Source organism: Pholis gunnellus (assembly GCF_910591455.1).
Source record: "Pholis gunnellus genome assembly, chromosome: 9".
NCBI lineage: Eukaryota > Metazoa > Chordata > Actinopteri > Perciformes > Pholidae > Pholis > Pholis gunnellus.
Window position 1 is genome coordinate 26,998,203 of NC_136535.1, and position 21,078 is coordinate 27,019,280.

General features: G+C 43.8%; 1 protein-coding gene across 2 annotated transcripts; it reads left to right on the top strand.

Annotated features, from left to right (window-relative positions):
* Positions 1-855: 855 nt before the first annotated feature.
* ano7 (anoctamin 7) lies at positions 856-20,397 on the top strand. Of its 2 annotated transcripts, none has more exons than XM_079166530.1 (24): positions 856-898; positions 2,340-2,477; positions 3,496-3,553; positions 3,893-4,023; positions 4,706-4,813; positions 5,343-5,479; positions 5,867-5,924; positions 8,787-8,897; positions 9,435-9,600; positions 9,675-9,765; positions 10,066-10,162; positions 10,673-10,816; positions 11,574-11,711; positions 11,937-12,032; positions 13,800-13,902; positions 15,332-15,443; positions 15,672-15,726; positions 16,133-16,230; positions 16,371-16,558; positions 16,641-16,846; positions 17,709-17,848; positions 19,334-19,424; positions 19,531-19,650; positions 19,774-20,397. In XM_079166530.1, the coding sequence occupies exons 2-24, from the start codon at positions 2,388-2,390 to the stop codon at positions 19,918-19,920; spliced, it is 2,685 nt and encodes an 894-aa protein (XP_079022656.1). In that variant the 5' UTR covers positions 856-898; positions 2,340-2,387; the 3' UTR covers positions 19,921-20,397. The 2 variants fall into 2 exon arrangements, with proteins under 2 accessions (XP_079022656.1, XP_079022657.1); XM_079166531.1 differs by having other exon boundaries at positions 864-908; positions 2,343-2,477.
* Positions 20,398-21,078: the final 681 nt, after the last annotated feature.

Below are 21,078 nucleotides of genomic sequence, written 5' to 3' on the forward strand. Positions count from 1 at the left end.
TGTAGAATAAACTCTGTGTCCTGAAGGGGGCGTCACCACTCTGCTCGTCCAATCAGAGCGCTGCGTTACAAACATAATAAACACTGAATATCATAAAACTCACAGTTGTGCTCTTATTATAAAAACTACACACTCGTGACATCCCATAATGCACAGTGTCATCTGCTTCACTTCAAAATAAAAGCATTTGGTAAAAAAAAAACTTTGTTATAAGTGAAAATCTTGCATTTAAAATATTTCTGCAGTAAAAATACAAAAGTACTATAAGCTAAATGTACTTAAAGTATCAAAAGTACTTTTTTGTCTTCATACATGTACTTGATACAGAACATATAATGCCGTTAAAGTAGTGAATGCATATTTATTTTTTAATATTTTGAAAAGAGTACTTGTGTTCCTGCTTTCAGTATGTTAGTGTAAAAGTACACAGGAGTATCAACATGTACTTTATTTTAGTACTGTGTTTATTGGTAATGAATACAGTTATATACTATTATGAATAAGTATTATTCACATGTGTATATATGCACATATATATATGTATATACTGTATATATGTGTATATATATATATTTACATATACATAGTATTGGTATATACATATATACCAATACTATGTATATGTGCATGTGTGTGTATATCTATATACATATATATATATATATATATATATATATGCTGTGTATATATATGTATACATGTGAAGGTGTGACAGACAAACAGCTGTTTGTTTTTAGACAGAGGAGTGACAAGAGGCGGGGGGCGGGGTTAACACGAGGGGCGGGGCTTACAGAGGTCAGTCTGCATCTGGAAACTCAACACAGAGAGACAGACACAGAGAGAGAGAGAGAGAGAGAGAGAGAGAGCTGCTCGTCACCCGACAAAGACTACAGCACAGGTGAGTGTGTGTGTGTGTGTGTGTGTGTGTGTGTGTGTGTGTGTGTGTGTGATCGATCAGTCATTCTGTGCTATTCAATAGGTTGTTTAACTGTTTTTATCGATTCAAGTGCTCCATCAAAAGTGTAAAAACACAAAAGTATACAGTAAAAGTACTATTACCATACAGTACAAATACTCTGTTCGAGTAAAAGTACTAATACCACAGTGTAAGAATACTCTGTTAGAGTAAATACTTACTACTTACAATAAAAACATTACTGAAGTAAAAGCATTGTTCAGCGTTTACGTTGTTTTAGACGTCAGCTTAACGTGTGAATGAAAAGATAAAAGTTGAACAGAAACATGTTTGAGGAGATTAATGACTGAATGAATCAGCTGATCACCCAACAGCCAATCAGAGCTCTGCCAGCTCCTCACCTGTAATGACATCATCACCGTCTGGAGACTCACATAGTTTTACTTTTATTATCTTTTATTGTATTGACCTTCATGTTTGTATCTTGTTGACAAACAATGGAATGAACCAATGTCGGGCATCTACAGTCTACAGTCTATATGAATGAGTGCTGGCAGGTTAACGCCTTATTATCACGTTAACGCATTCATCAAGTAACGCCGACAATTAATTTATCGCATGTTAACGCATTTTTTTTTTTATTATTAAGCGACATTTTTAACACAAGAACAGCAGCGAGCGGTGAACAGCTGTTTGTGTGGCGTCTCTTCCGTGTCTTCCTGTTTCCTTCCCCTACATTCCCCTGGGTCCTAAGTCCCTCCAAGTACAGCTTCTTATCACCCTCTATGTACCAACTACATTTATAACAAACACCACACATGTTACGCTAATCAGCGTAGCATAGCGTCTGACCAACATACCAACACAATAAATGATTCATTTAAATGATTGTTTAGAGTTTTTAAAGTGTTTAGTTTGTAATATGTATAATAATCATATCATTTAGTTATCACTACTGAGAGTTTAACAAACATAAAACATGACGTAGATAGGTTTCAGGTCAAGATGTATATTTAAATTCATCTCTGACACACATGAAGATAAAGTTGTGAACACGCTGAATATCTATGATCAGAATCATTATAACTGTGTTATAACTGCTGCTGTGTGAAGAGAATCCTGCTGTTAACAAGAACCTGATGAGTTTAAAGTGTTTAAACCAAATGTTGTTGACCTTTAGTTCATAGAGCAGCACTTTAACATACAAGAGCTCAACACACTACTTTAGATTCATTATGAACTTTAACATAACAATGAGATTAATCTCCATACATTTTTTTTATCATTGCCCAGCACTAATATATATATATATACCTTCTGTTATATATATATATATATATATATATATATATATATATATACCTTCTGTTATATATATATATATATATATATATAACATTCCTTTGTTTGTGTCTGTGTGGAGGAGGAAGGAGGAAGGAGGAAGGAAGAAGGAGGAAGGAGGTGAGGGAGGATGAGGAGGCGAGGGGAGCAGAGGGAGGACAGTGCCGAACTCATCGCCATGGAAACCAAGGCGGAGAAAGACTACGGCAGCATCACCACGGTAACGATGTGTGAGACATCATCGATCAGCTGATTGAAAGATTAACAGTGTGAGATTCAACAGGAAACAGGAAGTGGAGTTCCTCAGGGAAGCGTCCTGGAGCCTCGGATGGTTTCATTCAACCTTTAATCAATGAAGCGACTTGTGCGGCGGTCAGCAGTCAGTAAATAGAATGTTAATAAGTCGAATGGGCCCCATGAAGTTCTCTACACATATGATATCATTCATATGTTTCACATTTAGTTCATTGGAGAAGCTGCTCCGTTATGTTTCAGATCAACATGAACTCCTTAAATCTAATTCACCGTCTCAGGACTAGACTACACCTCTCCATTCATCCATTCATCAGGAACGAGTACCGTTTATAGAATCAAAGAGGAAATCTGTTTATCAGCCTTAATGGTCACATTTAGAGACAACTCAACACACGAGAAGCCGCCTGGAGAACAGTTTCTACTGAAACGACAGAATATTAAATCAGCTCATCCTCACATTCTCTTTGTTTCTGAGCTCAAAAGAGAAAAACTCGTCTGGAGCTGACGAAAGGTGTTTTTGTGAAATCTGTCCAGTTTGTTTTGGTGAGGCTGATACAGGAAACAGGAAGTGAGCGGCTCCACTGACTGAGTGATGAAACAGTAAACACATCATGAAGCTAACGTGAAGCTCTCAGCAATGAGTCCTAAAACCCAACTTCCTGTTCCTTCATCTCAAATAAATCATGTGTTCAACACGAGCTGAAGAGAAGTTTAGTTCTCTGATTATAAAACAGGTCAGTGAACGCCCCTCTGCTACACTTCAAACATCAAAGTGGATCATTAGTGAAGATTATCTTGATGAACGATTGTTTTCTGTAATAATCCAGAACCTCACGGAGGAATCTGATTGGCTGATCGACCCAGCAGAATGAATCAGAGCTTTATATTCTAGAAGGTTCTTCATCATGCTGATTTGATTATTTTCTCTTATTGTTGTGGAGGTTAAATGTCTTTACCTGTCCTGTTCTGTTATCATTTCCCAGAATGCACCTGCTCAGCGTCGTGACAGGAACGTCTTCAGTGACGGGTCGAGTCGAGTCGGTGAGTGAAAGAAACGAGCCGGAGGTGTTGATATGAAAAGATTCATATTTTATATTTAGTTTCTGGTTCACAGCCTCTTCTTCTTCTTCTTCTTCTTCTCTGTTTACTGGTAGATTACAGACGTGTTGATCGTAGCATACAGCACAAACTTCTAGCTGTTATTTTCTATCTTCATGTGTAAACAATGCTGGAGCACAAACAGATGCATTCTGGTCTTCAGGGGTTGAACTCAGATGGAAAACTTTTGTTTGGTTTAAGTTTCAAAACTTCCTGCTTTGTGTCACAGAATCCAGGCTGTTTGTTTCCTGCTGGTTTGAATGCTGTGCTCCTATTGGACAGATTTTGTGTTGGTGTGGGAGGAGCCTCTGACCCCACAGAAGGAGGAGAGCAAAGGTGTTAGCCCCGCCCACAGGAAGTGGAGGAAGGTGTTTCTGAACAAACTGAGAGACTCCGGACTGCTGCAGGAGCAGGTGAGTAAAACAAACACACCACGAGTCAAACATCACGTCTATGAGACATGTTTGAACAGTGAACGCTGTAGAACTGCTGCTTCTGTTATTAATTCATGCACTAATTGACATAATTACCTAAGAAAACATATCAGTAATAAAGTCCATAAGACACTCATATAAAAGTACAGCAGTATTATCAGCAACATTACGTATTAACCCTTTACATGTTCTATGAATACATGATGGGATCATTGTTAAGCAGTAATGTTAATGTGCTCCACCGCGCTTTAATGCTGCACCGGTTACAGAAAAGGTGTCACGTATCAGTAAATGTAGTTTCAAAATGTACTTCAAGTATCAAAAGTAAAAAGTACTCATGAGGAAGAATGCCCCGTCAGTGTTCTGTAGTTGGATACTTCTTTGATGATGTATAAATGTGTGAGCAGTACTTCACATGTATAGTCTGCTTCATATCCTGTTTGATAATTGAATCTGTAAAACATGCATCATAAATATTTTATAAAGAAACGTGCAAGTAAATTAGAGAACCTGTAAAGTTGTACCTAAATACTGTACTTGACAAAATATACTTAGTTACTTTCCACCATTGGGTATATATAAGAGAGAACAGCAGTGGAACTAGAAAAGAGCTTTGTGGAACTCCACCAGTGATTTAAACCAGTTTATTGTGTCTCTACAGAAGGAAGTCCTTCAGGCGAAGACAAAGATCTGTTTTGTCCTCCTCAGTGCTCCCTGGAGTGTCCTCTGTTACTACGCTGAGGAGATCAGCCTCAGAGTCCCTCTGCAGGTAAAACACGAGTTCAGGCTCGTCAGTGTGTATTATAGAAAGTCCTCCAGCAGTCTAGGTCTACAGCACCATACAACTAGGAGCTGGTCCAATGAGAACCTGAACCAGCCCTAACTATAGACCTGAACCAGCCCTAACTATAAACCTGAACCAGTCCTAACTATGAACCTGAACCAGTCCTAACTATAAACCTGAACCAGTCCTAACTATAGACCTGAGCCAGTCCTAACTATGAACCTGAACCAGCCCTAACTATAAACCTGAACCAGTCCTAACTATAAACCTGAACCAGCCCTAACTATAAACCTGAACCAGCCCTAACTATAAACCTGAACCAGTCCTAACTATGAACCTGAACCAGTCCTAACTATAGACCTGAACCAGCCCTAACTATAGACCTGAACCAGCCCTAACTATAAACCTGAACCAGTCCTAACTATAAACCTGAACCAGCCCTAACTATAAACCTGAACCAGCTCTGAATATAATAGTTATCACAGTGTGTCCTCTGTCTTCTGTCCTCCTGCAGGTGGTCACCGCTCCGATCACTAACTGGTCTGCACAGGTCTTTGACCGGTTGTCTCTCCCCAACTTTTTGTCTCAGGACGTCCCGAACGCTCCACCTGACTTCTACACCTGTCAGTTCAGGACCAACAAGCTGAAGAGGTGACAACATTATCAACACACCCCCGTTTTGATGTATTTACTCATTATTTGTTGTATTTCATAATTTATCTAAAGTTAGTATACAGATAGCCTTTTTTAGTTTTCATTGAACTATATGTAATTGAATGTAGCGGTTCATGCTGTGCTCATCTAAACTAGAAAGTTTACTAAAATATTGACCTGCTAATGAATTGCACAGTGTTCGGTGGGTAAATGCCTGAACGTTGAAATGAGTTGAAGTGTGAGTGCAGACTCTCAGATAAAGGACAAGAGAAACGAACAAGGAAAGAATCGCTGTGTGTCGTGTGATGTGGAGGTTAATGAAAGCAGTTGAAGCGTCGGTCCACTAGTGAAACACAGTCTGTTTTGCCTGTTTTCTGTCTGCAGGTTTCTGGGCAGCAACAACGAAGAGACGTTCTTCAAGACGACTCAGAGACACCAGGTGGTGAGTTTGAACGCCTCGACATCTCTGAGTCTGTGGAGCAACTTAAACCTTAAAGTTACGTATAAGCAGGAGTGACGTCAGACAGTGTGCAGGTATCTATTGTTGACCCCCGACCCCACCCATACCTACCACCTACCAAGAACTCTGAACCTCACTCAGTACCGTGCACACATGAAGCCCAGACACCCACAGAACAAACACAACTCCTGTGTTGGAATCCTGTAGAACCTGACTTTATTTAGTGCACCGTGTGATAACAATGAAAACTGGTTCTTGAAACTAGATCTGACCCAGAGCGCTGTGTGAGATGAAGCAGTCCTGCTTTGCTTCATATTGGACCATAGTGGTGCAGATTCCCTGAGAAATGTTAGACTAGAGAAGCCAACAGGAAACCACCGATCCTGATCTGATTAAAGTCTGAAAGCATGGAGGGTTGTGATCCGATCAGATGATGAGGAACAAACTGTGGCCACGTTGAACATGAGCGGAAACGCAACTGTGTTTTCAATCCACGTTCAACAACTATGTGTATTGAACTGACGTTTGGTTGTTACCAGATCTCAATGTGGACACTAGAGATTAAAAGCAGCAGTGAATGTAATCCGGTTAAATAACGTCGAGATGCAACATTGAGTAACGAGACAACCAACATCCACAAAGTCTTCTTTCTGTCTTTAGATCATTTTGTGCCGTGCATTAAGACAATATGAAACCGAAAATAAAGATGAAAATTAGGATGACTTTTAAGACATTTTAATGATTTCAGATGAGAAGTCAAAACCAGAAAGAAATCCACAAAATAGAAAACAGAAATGAGACTTGATGTGTTTTGATCATTAGATTAGTAAAAAAAGAAAAAAGAAAGAAAGGAAACAGACATTTTGTTTTAATGTCTTGAAAGTAGGAGAAAAACTTTATATATAATAATATACTTATCATTTCCATGATAAGTATATTATGGTGGAATGGATGGGGGCGTGGCCCTCACAGACGGCTGTGATTGGTTCAGAGATGTGGAGCCATCGACCGCTCAGATTCCAGGATGTTTCATTCAGCAGACGGATGCAGCGACGCCTCCTCCTCAAACACTACGAGCAGCAAGAACACAAAGCTTCACACGCACTCAGGAAACCAGAGAGAAGACACAAATACTCAGGATTCCTTCTTACTTACACAGAAACTCACTTTAAATGTGATTTTAGTGAAGCTTAACACAAGAATACAAATAACACAGTTTTAATTCAATATTTGCATCTATATTATAACGATATCAACATATTGATATTTAGAACTTCATGCTGGATTCTAGTTTTTGTAATTTCCTAGAAATAATGTTAGAATTGTATTAAAAAAACGTTTTCCAAAACTTGTATCGAGCAGCTATCTAGATAAATGCTCAAACACAACAGGACACTTTCATTTTAATTATAGTTTTATAGCAAAAAGGTGACGAATCAAACCTACTTTTAAAAACAGCTCATATTTATACTAATTTGTCTTTTGAAACAATCTCACAGAAAAGACAGAAAGATAGAAATGTGGCATGAATAAATGGTGGCGTTCCTCAGGGAGACGTTCTTTTTATCCTTATAGAGGGTTAAAGGGACACTCCAACATTTAAACAGAACCCCGCAAAGCAGCCGGGCCGGACTCCGTCTCCCCTCCACCCTGAAGCATTGAGCTGATCAGCTGTCTCCGGTGTTCACAGACATCTTCAACACCTCTCTGGAGACATGCTGCGTACCAGCCTGCTTCAAGGCCTCCACCATCATCCCCGTCCCCAAAAAACCAGGATCACAGGACTCAATGACTACAGGCCCGTCGCCCTGACCTCTGTGGTCATGAAGTCTTTTGAGCGCCTGGTCCTGTCCCACCTTAAAACCATCACCGACTCACTCCTGGACCCCCTGAAGTTCACCTACAGAGCCAACAGGTCTGTAGACGACGCAGTCAACATGGTCCTTCACTTCATCCTCCAGCATCTGGACTCCCCAGGAACCTACGCCAGGATCCTGTTTGTGGACTTCAGCTCTGCCTTCAACACCATCACCCCGTCTCTGCTGCATAACAAGCTCTCTCAGCTGCACGTGCCCGACTCCACCTGCAAGTGCATCACAGACTTCCTGTCTGACAGGAAGCAGCGCGTGAAGCTGGGAAAACACGTCTCAGCCTCCCGGACCATCAGCACCGGTTCCCCCCAAGGCTGCGTTCTCTCCCCTCTGCTCTCCTCCCTGTACACCAACAGCTGCACCTCCAGTCACGTCCGTCAAGCTGCTGCAGCATCATCCGCTCTGCTCAGAGGGTGGTTGGCTGCAATCTGCCGTCCCTCCAGGACTTGTTCGCTTCAAGGACCCTGAAGCAAACAAGGAAGAGTGTAGCCGACCCGAGCCCCTTCCATCTGGCAGGAGGCTGTGGTCCATCAGGACCAAGACCTCCATCAGAACCAATGCACCACCCGCCATGACAAAGTCCTTGTATGTGAAACATACATCGGCAATAAACGGTTCTGATTCTGATTCCGATTAAATCCTCTTGTTCTGTCCTCTCCATGACAGAGACCCATGTCTGAGATGGGTCCAGGATGCGGTTAGCCTAGCTTAGCACAAAGACTGAAAGCAGGGGTAAACTGCTAGCTTAGCTCCTGCAAATCCCCAGTAAACCCCAAGAACAGGTTTCACAAAAACCCAAGAACGAAACCTTTATGTTCAGTGACACAGTGACTTTCATTCAGTCACAGAGGCCAGTTGACCAGCAGGTAGACAGGAAGTGACATCAGGACCATGACTCTAAAGAAAAGGATCAGAGGCGTGTTAGTTTTAGTCCACTGTGCGTCCCTGCAGTGACTGTTTCCTGTCCTTCCAGCTGTATGAGATCCTGGCCAGGACCGCATACGGGACTGTGAAGAGAGGGGAGGTGGGAATCGATCGACTTCTGTCTGAGCAGGTCTTCACTGCTGCCTACCCGCTGCATGAGGTGATGACCCGAACCGTTAACCTTTAACCCCTCCCCCAACGTAACCGTTAACCTTTAACCCCTCCCCCAACCTAACCGTTAACCTTTAACCCCTCCCCTAACATAACCTTTAACCTTTAACCCCTCCCCCAACCTAACCTTTAACCCCTCCCCCAACGTAACCTTTAACCCCTCCCCCAACGTAACCTTTAACCTTTAACCCCTCCCCAACCTAACCGTTAACCTTTAACCCCTCCCCTAACATAACCTTTAACCTTTAACCCCTCCCCCAACGTAACCGTTAACCTTTAACCCCTCCCCAACCTAACCTTTAACCCCTCCCCCAACCTAACCTTTAACCTTTAACCCAAACAGACTCCTTCCTCCATATTTTATCCTAACAACCCTCAAACATGCAGAAGAATGATGTAAGACGTTATAAAGACGCTATCTGATAAAACTAATGAATATTTAACTTTCTCTTTGACCCTGATTGTGATTGATAACAGCTGCAGACTGAAAAACCAACCTCATATTCTTTGTTTTGTAATTCTTCAGGGAGGTTTCCAGCTGCCGACGCCCCCCTTGCCCCTCGAGTCTCTGGGTCTGAGAGAGATCCTGTACTCGTACTGGGCCACGTGGTCCTCCTGGAGACGCTACCAACCTCTGGACCACATCAGGGAATACTTTGGAGAGAAGATAGCGCTGTACTTTGCCTGGCTCGGTAACTGGAGCGACTGCAACAGTAACTTAGCACCGCTGACCATCGCTCCACCTAATAACCGCGTCTGCCTGCAGGTTTCTACACCGGCTGGCTGCTGCCGGCGTCCCTCGTTGGGACCGTGGTCTTCTTGTTCGGGTTCTGGCTCATGGCCACTGACGTTCCAGCGTAAGTTTAAACTCAAAGTCGAATAGTTTGTTATAAAAGGCCAAAAATAGAGCAGGACACAACGAGCTTATCATTTGGTCGTCAGTATCCCACAATGCATTTCACATCAGTGACGTGTCTGGTGATCCTCTCAGAGGATCATCACCTCAAGGATTCATCTTCAACACTTTCCCTCCTGAACTAAGCGTCTAATAATGTATTTTTATTGCCGACGACACTCAACTTTATCTACACAGTTTAAAAATGATCTGCACGTCATCAGGATAACCATCTATTGTTACTGTGTGTGTGTGTGTGTAGGAAGGAGCTGTGTGACAGTGGAAACAGCTTCAGCATGTGTCCTCTGTGTAACATCTGCTCCCACTGGAACTACTCCAGCATCTGTGTCACCTTCAAGGTACCCGTCTGTCCACCCGTCTGTCCACCTGTCTGTCCACCCGTCTGTCCACCTGTCTGTCCACCCGTCTGTCCTCCTGTCTGTCCTCCTGTCTGTCCTCCTGTCTGTCCACCTGTCTGTCCACCTGTCTGTCCACCCGTCTGTCCACCTGTCTGTCCACCCGTCTGTCCTCCTGTCTGTCCACCCGTCTGTCCACCCGTCTGTCCTCCTGTCTGTCCTCCTGTCTGTCCACCTGTCTGTCCTCCTGTCTGTCCACCTGTCTGTCCACCCGTCTGTCCACCCGTCTGTCCACCCGTCTGTCCTCCTGTCTGTCCATCTGTCCACAAACTTGGTACTAAGACCGGTTTTGGTGTCTATAGCTAATATCACCATTCATGACTACTGTTTGGGGGCAAATTTCTATTTAACTCGCCTGTTTAAATTATATTAAGGCTTAAGAGTGACCTGTTTGCATTGTGTGTGAACACAGTGAGTCCACCTGTCTGTCTGACACCCTGTCTGTCTCTGCAGGCCGGTATCATGTTCGATAATGGAGGAACAGTGTTTTTCAGTGTCTTCATGTCTCTGTGGGCCATCACCTCTCTGGAGTACTGGAAGAGGACTTGTTCAGTTCTGTCTCACCGCTGGGACTGCTCCGAGTTCCAGGACATCGAGGTACCTGTCTCACACTACACCTGTCTCACCTGAACAAACACCTCCACCTCAGAGGTTATGTTTTCAGCTGAAGGGTGAAGCGTGGTCCACATCCAGATGTTAGAGACCGGTCTGTGCTGGAGGATCTGGGTCTGTCCACGGTGGACCGGTCTCTGCTGGAGGATCCGGGTCTGTCCACGGTGGACCGGTCTCTGCTGGAGGATCTGGGTCTGTCCACGGTGGACCGGTCTCTGCTGGAGGATCTGGGTCTGTCCACGGTGGACCGGTCTCTGCTGGAGGATCCGGGTCTGTCCACGGTGGACCGGTCTCTGCTGGAGGATCCGGGTCTGTCCACGGTGGACCGGTCTCTGCTGGAGGATCCGGGTCTGTCCACGGTGGACCGGTCTCTGCTGGAGGATCTGGGTCTGTCCACGGTGGACCGGTCTCTGCTGGAGTCTGAGCTGAAGGAGGTTCTGGTGAACCTGCATGAGTTCATCTGGTTTCACCAGAATCACTCTATAGAAACAGACCATCTTCTCTCTGATGGTCTCTTTACTGATGGTCATATAGAGGATCAGGACTACCCTGAGACTGGTTCATAGAGGATCAGGACTAAACTGAGACTGGTTCAGGACCAGGTAAAAGTTCCTCAGTCACTTTAACATTGTGAGATCGGGCATGGCCTTGATGGAGTTCTCTTCTCTGTAGCTCTGATGTTACGAGTTGTACGATTGATACGTGATGCTGATACACGTCTTCGGTTTTGTGTCCTCCACAGGAGAGACCTCGTCCAGAGTTCACCGCCATGGCGCCGATGACTATGAGGAACCCAGTGACCGGAGCAGAGGAACCTTACTTCCCTCCCAAGAAACGACTCAACAGAACATTGACCGGCTGCATGGTCATCATCCTCATGGTGAGCCTCCTGACCTTTCACCCTGAACCTCCGACTGCTGGCTTTCCCTCCAGCGGAGGAGACGACGTGAAGCAACGTTTGGACTTTAAAGCTGGAGTTTCTCCTTAAATGTTCATAAAACTGATAATACCTTTATTGTACAACTCAAAGAAGAACTCCGATAGAACGACAGGCTGTTTACATTATGGTGTCACAGTACAGGCCAGTTGAACTTCCTGTGTGCAGGTTATCATGGTGCTGATGTTCCTCATGGCCATCATCGTGTATCGCACCATCGTCACGGTCTTCATCTACGAGTCCGGCAGCTTCCTAACCGGCTCTGTGAGTACAACACAACACGGTATTACTTTAGAGGCTCTGCAGACGGTGTTCAGAGCGTTTGTGGTGCCGCCACACGCCTCCAGCCGCTAACAGCGCAATCAAGGATAGCAGCGCTAACAGCACGAGACTTCATTTAGCTTCTTTATGGGACACATTCTAAGTAACTACGTCAACACATTATTAGACACAGCACAGACTCAGACGCCGGAGACGAGGTGGAAGGCGAGGTTCTTTACTTTGCACCAAACAGACACACGAGGCAACTCAAAACCACTCCAACAGGGAGCGGGAAAAAAAGCAAAGTCACAAACGAACAAACACACGAAAACTCTGGAAACACGATGAGCACACGGAGGAGGAACTAAGTACAACCTGACAACCAGAACAGGGAGAGCAGGGGAGTGTGTATGAGCGGGGTTCACCGAGGCAAAGACCAGCGGCAGGTGACCGAACGCAGGTGAAGTGAATGAGAGCAATCAGGAAACACACTGAAGGTGCATCCCAAGGCTCTGAAATGCATCCCTGGTCCTCTCACTTGTGTCCTTTCCTTGCGCAAGGAAACCATGTGAGGAGAGAGGAAACAAGGAAACATGTTTAAGAGACATGAGACGTCCTTTCCTCAGGTGTGATCAGCTGATCACACCTGGATCAGCTGTCAGTCGCTCTAACAGCTGGAGAGACTTTAGAGGAGTGTGAGTCTGTTCTCATGATCTCTGGACTAATAATAGTAACTAATAACACTAATAACTCATAAACACAGTGATCGTCTCTGCAGTCTGTTAAACTGTGTTCATGAGATCAGGATCATCTCTACGGTGGAATGTTTTCGTCTCATTCATGAATTATTTGCGTCTGAACGTTTTAAACTGTGACGTCATCATGAAATAAGCAGAACATGATGATTGTTTCTCTGAAACACTGAATGAATGTATTCGGCTCCATGTTTCAGGTTCAATGATGGAACTCATGAAACTCTGAATGATCCTCAGTGACTGAATGAAGTGATGATCAATGATGTAAAGATCTCTCACTTTCATCCTTTCATCATGAAGTTATTGAGGAAGTTGTTTGTGGTTCTTTTGTTGTTCAGACTACAATGAACATCTATTTAAACCAGAGAACAGATCAAATATAAACTAGAGTTTAATCTGATCTTCACTCTGCTGTTAAACTCAGTCATCAGCTGCAGCGTCCAATCACATGATGAGCACTGAGGGGGCGTGGCCACCGTTAACACACTTCCTGGAAGGCTGCTCTCGTGCGTCCTCGCTCATGTCTCCTGTCTCCTCTCTCCTCTCTCCTCCCTCCTCTGAGCTAAATCAGAGCTTTGGGACGTCCGTCAGTACGGAGGAGCAGAACAACTTCCTGTTCAAGCGAGGAAACGACAAAGAGACTTGAGACGTACCCGAGACACAGGAGGGAGCCGGGGGAGACCAGGGGCGGGACTACACACACACACACACACACACACACAGACACACACACACACACACACACACACAGAGACACACACACACACACACACACACACACACACACACAGAGACACACACACACACACACAGAGGGCAAAGCCTAAACGTGACAGTTTGTGTCCCAAAGTCATTTTGAAGTTACATGCTTTACATACTTATGTTACGAGGTTTACATTTGACTAAGTTTACATTGTTTCTGTCTTCTTGTCTACCTGATTTTAAAAACGTGTGTGTGTGTGTGTGTGTGTGTGTGTGTGTGTGTGTGTGTGTGTGTGTGTGTGTGTGTTTTCAGGCTGGGAGGGTAGCCAGTATTTCAGGATCTGTGTTGAACCTGTTGGTCATCCTCATGTTGTCGAGGGTTTACACCTCACTGGCTCACCTACTCACCCGCTGGGGTGAGTCGCACCTTCCTCCTCACCCTCCTCACCCTCCTCTTCCTCAGTTTTTAAGGTGTGTTCACACCAAACGCGATGAACGCGGCGCGAATCGCGTTCATCGCGTTCATCGCGTCATTCGCGGTAACGCCGGCGGCGATATGTTCATCCGCGTTCATCTCGTGCATCGCGCTGGACGCGCCGGAGAGGGGGCGTGGCTTATCGGCCTGAAAGCTGTTCAACTGTCCGCCATCAACCGTAGAAAGATCACCTCTATTTCTGCTCAGTACGTGTTGTGGAAGTCCAGATATCACGGGGAACTAAACGCCGTCATGTCTGGTTCATAACATAGTCCGGAGGAGCTCCGTGGATTTCATCGAGCTCACTGTGTCTAGCGAGCCACACGTCGGCTGTTTACTACAGCTGTATGAACACACAATACACTGACTTGGCTGTGATTTAACGGCAATAAACCGACAAAAAGGGACTCCGAAATAACTACGTAATGATGCCGATTTGTACTTGTTTTCTCAATGGAGCTCGGATCGATCGGTGCTAGGCTATGCTAACATTATAGCAGCTCCATCAACACTCACAATAACGTCATATAGACGTAAATACGGCAGCGTCTATTCATTGTTTGTACCATATGGTTTACACACACACACACACACACACACACACATAGTCTGGTCTCTACTGATATGAGGGGTCGTAGAGCTCTGGGTGAACATGGCGGCTACAGCATTTATTTCCTGATTCAACAACAGCAGGACTTCACTGATGACATGGGGAGCAACTCAACGCTGATTGGCTATCGCGCTGGAGCGTCACGCGATTTATTCGCAGAAGTTCAAATATTTAAACTTCTGCGTTTGGGGCGATTCGGCGTTTCGGCGTTTTGACGCGTCAAACACGCCGCGCCATCGCAAATTCGCGTTCATCGCGTCTGTACATAGACTTTGTATGTAATCTCGTCGCGTTCATCGCGTTTGGTGTGAACACACCTTTAGTCTTCGACTTTTGACAAAAACTAATTTCATCACATTTTAGTTTTGATGAATTAAAAAACTATCAACATGTGAATGTAAATTCAGCCTGTTTTTTTGCATTTGTTTATTTTGTTATGTTTTAGTATTATTGGTGTACATGTACACGGTGTAGTATTATTGGTGTACATGTACACGGTGTAGTATTATTGGTGTACATGTACACGGTGTAGTATTATTGGTGTACATGTACACGGTGTAGTATGATTGGTGTACATGTACACGGTGTAGTATGATTGGTGTACATGTACACGGTGTAGTATTATTGGTGTACATGTACACGGTGTAGTATTATTGGTGTACATGTACACGGTGTAGTATTATTGGTGTACATGTACACAGTGTAGTATGATTGGTGTACATGTACACAGCTGATGTTGTTGTTGTGTTGTTGTTTTTAGAGATGCATCGGACTCAGTCTAAATTTGAAGACATGTTCATCCTCAAAGTTTTCATCTTCCAGTTCGTGAACTTCTACTCGTCTCCGATTTACATCGCATTCTTCAAAGGCAGGTGAGGAGCCCGACAACCAATCAGAACGAGGCACTTTTTATTATTTATTCTTTCTCTGTTGTGATTTTATTTCTTGCCTTCAGTCTGTTTTTGCGTCGTTCTTCTTCTCTCGGGGTTTGACTGTTGAAGTAACAGAGCAGCAGTTAGATTACAACAGAACTTTATTCTGATCGTTTCTCGTCGACATCTCAAAGTTTTCGTTCCGCCTGTTTGTTTGTTTGTGTTCAGGTTCATCGGTTACCCTGGAAACTACAAAACTCTGTTTGGAGTTCGCAATGAAGACGTGAGTGAAAGTCACATTGTGGTACTGATGAAGATGATGGTGATGGTTATTTCCTACACATACACATCAGCAGAAAACTACTTTGTTTTGCTCGTGGACACTTCAACGAGCCGGGAATCGAACCGGCGAACGGCTCGTACTGTGACTGCAAGATTGGCGGTTCGATCCCCGTCTCCTCTAGCCGCATGTCCACCTGTCCTTCAGTGAGACACAGTTGCTGCTCTTCACAGTTTATGTATGACCATTCTGATAATATTTAATTATGATGTTTTGAATTGTATTCACAAACCAGATAACTTCTTTAGAGAATAAACATTTTGTGAAGACCAAAGTCTACCTCATCAGATCAGTTATTATTGATGAGGTGATGTGATATCAGTGAGTTCTTAATATCTGTGTGTCCCAGTGTGGAGCCGGTGGATGTCTCATTGAACTGGCTCAGGAGCTGCTGGTCATCATGGTGGGAAAACAGCTGATCAACAACGCCCAGGAGTTCATCTGCCCGTAAAGAAAAACACAAAATATCTTCTGAATAAATAAAGTATTGTCTGATAATATAGATGATGTGTCGTGTAAAAAACGTCGCACCTGTTAAATAAAACATACTTTTTTCTGACTCAAACTGGCGGCTCACGATCTGGCAGGAAGTTGAAGTGCTGGTGGCAGAAGAGGAAGTCAAGTCACCGGCTGAAGGAGGTGAAGGAGGAGGGAGGAGAGGAGGAGAGGAAGGAGGAGAAGCAGGAGGAAGAGGAGGAGGAGGTGGTTTCTCCCTGGGAGACGGACTACCAGCTGCTGGTCTGTGAAGGACTCTTCAGTGAATACCTCGAGATGGGTGAGTCCTTTTTTTCCTGTTGGATTTATCTACCTGGTGCATTTCTGGACGGGTGAGGTTTAACCTCCTCGTTCTCCCTCAGTGATCCAGTTTGGTTTCATCACCGTCTTCGTGGCGGCGTGTCCTCTGGCTCCTCTCTTCGCTCTCATCAACAACTGGGTGGAGATCCGATTGGACGCTCAGAAGTTTGTGACGGAGTATCGGCGCCCGGTGGGCGAGCGGGCTCAAGACATCGGGATCTGGTTCCAGATCATGCAGTTCATCTCCCACGTGGCCGTCCTCAGCAACGTAGGCTAAGCAACCAATAGAATCTGACCTTCTCCACTATCGCCCAATAGAATCTGACCTTCTCCACTATCGCCCAATAGAATCTAAACCTTCTCCACTATCGACCAATAGAATCTAAACCTTCTCCACTATCGACCAATAGAATCTAAACCTTCTCCACTATCACCCAATAGAATCTGACCTTCTCCACTATCGCCCAATAGAATCTAAACCTTCTCCACTATCGCCCAATAGAATCTAAACCTTCTCCACTATCACCCAATAGAATCTGACCTTCTCCACTATCGCCCAATAGAATCTGACCTTCTCCACTATCGCCCAATAGAATCTAAACCTTCTCCACTATCACCCAATAGAATCTGACCTTCTCCACTATCGCCCAATAGAATCTGACCTTCTCCACTATCGCCCAATAGAATCTAAACCTTCTCCACTATCGCCCAATAGAATCTAAACCTTCTCCATCAACCAATAGAATCTGATCTTCTCCACCATCAACCAATAGAATCTGATCTTCTCCACCATCAACTAATAGAATCTGATCTTCTCCACCATCAACTAATAGAATCTGATCTTCTCCACCATCAACTAATAGAATCTGATCTTCTCCACCATCAACTAATAGAATCTAAACCTTCTCCATCAACCAATAGAATCTGATCTTCTCCACCATCAACTAATAGAATCTGATCTTCTCCACCATCAACTAATAGAATCTAAACCTTCTCCATCAACCAATAGAATCTGATCTTCTCCACCATCAACCAATAGAATCTGATCTTCTCCACCATCAACCAATAGAATCTGATCTTCTCCACCATCAACTAATAGAATCTGATCTTCTCCACCTCGCTGTTTTTAGGCGTTCCTCATCGCCTTCACCTCGTCTTTCCTACCACGGCTCTACTACGGCTACACCAGAGACCGCACACTGACCGGGTTCATCAACTTCACCCTGGCAACGTCCCCACGCAACTACAGCCAGCAACACACACCCTGCAGGTAGGCAACATCACTGCAACTACAGTACGCAACACACACTGCAGGTCCATGTAGCCTTTTTGTTACCGGTGTTGCTGATGTTGCTGTTGTTGCTGATGTTTCTAATGCTGCTGATGTTGCTGATGTTGCTTAAGGTGCTGATGTTGCTGGATTTGCTAATGCTGCTGATGTTGCTAATTCAGAGTGGCTTTGTAGCACAAAGCCACTCTGAATATAATCCATTGGGCTTAATAATAATAATCATCTTTATCCAGAAAGTTTGCTGCGCTTCTCCTCACACAGCATTGCCAACACCTGCGCAAAACATACATCAAAACGTGCGGCCTGATTCGGGAATCGTGTGCTATCTATTTTCCAGAGAGATTCACCCAGCGGTTTTCCCGAAAATCGTGAAAAACGGTTTCGGCGTGAAGAGAGCTAATAACACACTTAACTTTGGGCCCATGTTGACTAGCCATACTTTAACGTAGAAATATTATTTTAAGTTTAAAACGTTGACAAAACGCTGGAATGTTTTCCATGTGCCATGTTTTCCGAATCCGGCCCGCCACGTCATTTTATGTGGCCCGCGAATCCGCCAGCAAAAAAAAAAAAGTTTAACATTTTTTTTTTTTAAATCACACTTGATACAAATTACAATTATCCACTGCTCTCTGCAACGTGCACAGCGGAGGTCCTCCCCGATCCGCGCACGCACACCTCCACCTGCGGATGTGGTGCAGATGCAACAGTCGCTCTCCCACAAGCACACATTTCTAACACCACAAACATAAAAACCACATCAGTGCGTTCGACAGTCTTATCTTTCTCACGGTATCCATATAACACTATTGTACCGGTATATCATCCAATTCATTGACCAGATGGATATAAGAAGATTCATTAGGAGAGGTGGCAGCTCCGCCCAGTCAGATGAGAGAGACTAATAAAACAAGTAAACAACTCAGAAGTTGACACCGTCAGGTCCATTCTCCATCCATTGTGTGCGGTTCCTTTAAGAATCAGGATTTGGGAGTGACGCGGATATGAAAGCTAGTTTATCCGTCTTTCCTTTACAAGCAGGAACATTATTTCTCTCTTTATTTGAGAAAGTTTCATATTTGTGTTGTCAAATTTCACTATGACCCTGAAATTCTGTCTCTTTTGTTATCATATACTGAATGCAAGCAAAACTACAGAGCTAAATCACACTCTTTCTGATTGAACCAATCTATGAACTGTCTGAAACAATGGATATCCACGGCTCCAAACGGACCCCAAAAGAAATTGTCGAGCGCTACGCGCACAAACGTGCCACTCTCTTTGAGGCTAAGCCCCCCCTTTCTTTGAATCCTAAAAACGTCCCTGGGTGTTGCTAATGCTGCTGATGTTGCTGATGTTGCTGATGTTGCTGATACTGCTGTTGTTGCTGATGTTGCTGATGGTGCTAATGTTGATGGTATGGCTGGTCTTGATGATATTGATGACGTTGTTGTTGCCCTGCAGGTATCGGGGTTTCCGGGATACAAGCGGTGATTACCTTTCAGAGTACTTCCATCTTCTCGCCATCCGACTGACGTTTGTCATCGTGTTTGAGGTCCGTGAGATCAGGGGAACCATCCAGAGTTAGCCGAACGTTCTCCAGAGAACAATGTTCTACAAGGAATACAATATAAAAACCTCCTCCTCTCTCTCCTCCTCAGCATGTGGTCTTCTCCATCGGCCGTCTGATCGACCTGATGGTCCCTGACGTCCCCGAGGAGGTGGAGCTGAAGATGAAGAGGGAGCACTACATGGCCAAACAGGCTCTGGCTGAGAACCAGGTCCGAGAACTCTGATCCACGTGATCAGAAGAACCTCATCTGTGGTTTAGTGAAACTCGAGTTAATCCTGACTTAAGTTAGACTTCACTGTGTTTCTGGTTCTGATTTGTTTTGTGCTTCCAGTCTTTGGGGAAAACCATGATTCCTGGAGAGAAGGACGTCCTGTCTAGCTGTCCTGTATCCAGACCCTCAGAACCACCGCAGAGAGACTCCCCTCCACCAGACATGAAAGTGAATCCAGAAGAAACCAACACACCAGGCAGCTGCTAAAAATACGTCAACATCATCTAAACTCAGCTGGTCCTTCTGATCAACCTCTCTGACACGGATCTACTACAGCCCTCTGAGACCTCTACAAGATCTAAAAGAACACTTACAGGTCCAGGTCTACAAGACTCCTACTAGATATCTGGACGAACTACCAGACCTGCTACACCTGTGTTGGACCTTTTTAAGATCTACGATCATCTAAGAGTTGTGGACCTGGACACAATCCTGTTGCATATTAAACTACAGACTATAAATCAGACTATAAAATATCACCTATTCTGTGATTACAAAATTCTTTAAATATTTTTCTGTATCCACTTTTGTATAAAACTTTTCTTCTTAAGTTTTTACTACAAACCAATGTTAAAGGTGAATGCCGCCACCTACTGGAGTCTACCGGCATGTGTAGCATCATGACTTTATAAAGACGTAATATTCTCGATATTGTTTCATTTCAATATGTCAATAAAACCATTTCAACCTGTAATTGTTTGTCTTCCGTCTCTTTGATTGACCTTTGATTCTCGGTTCCCTCTTTCTGTCCTTTCAACTCTGAACTTCTTCTCACGTTTATCTGACCCGGTCTGTTTGATCTACACTACAGAGTCCTCTATGTCCCATCTTAACCCAGAAAATATAACATTAAGCTCTGTTACTTCTACTACTACTCAACAGTAACATTTCCTTTTACAAGCAACACTTGAAATGACGCTAAGATAATATTGACAATAAATATGAAACAAAATGAAAATCATACCCTCTAAAATAAAACAAATCAGGTTTGAATTGACGTCAAACACTTACTAAGCTTGTTTCCTTACTGACAGAATTTTCCTGCCAAGACGTCATTAATATTTGTTAAATTAGTGATTTAACTTCTGACCTCACAAAGAAATATTCTAAAAATATCATTATTTTTAGTTTTAGAAAGTTTATCTACAACTTAATATCCATATTTTCTAGTTGCTGTATATTCAATAAAAAAAAGATATTCTCAAACAGTTTGACCTAATTCTATACAGAATCTGAATAGTTCACCACTTTAACTGGTTTAACTTCTAACCCTAACCCTAATCCTCTATGTGGTGCCATTCTGCTGTATACAACCTCTTTTTAAATTCAGAGAACCATTATTAAAACTGCTGAGTCGCTGTTCCC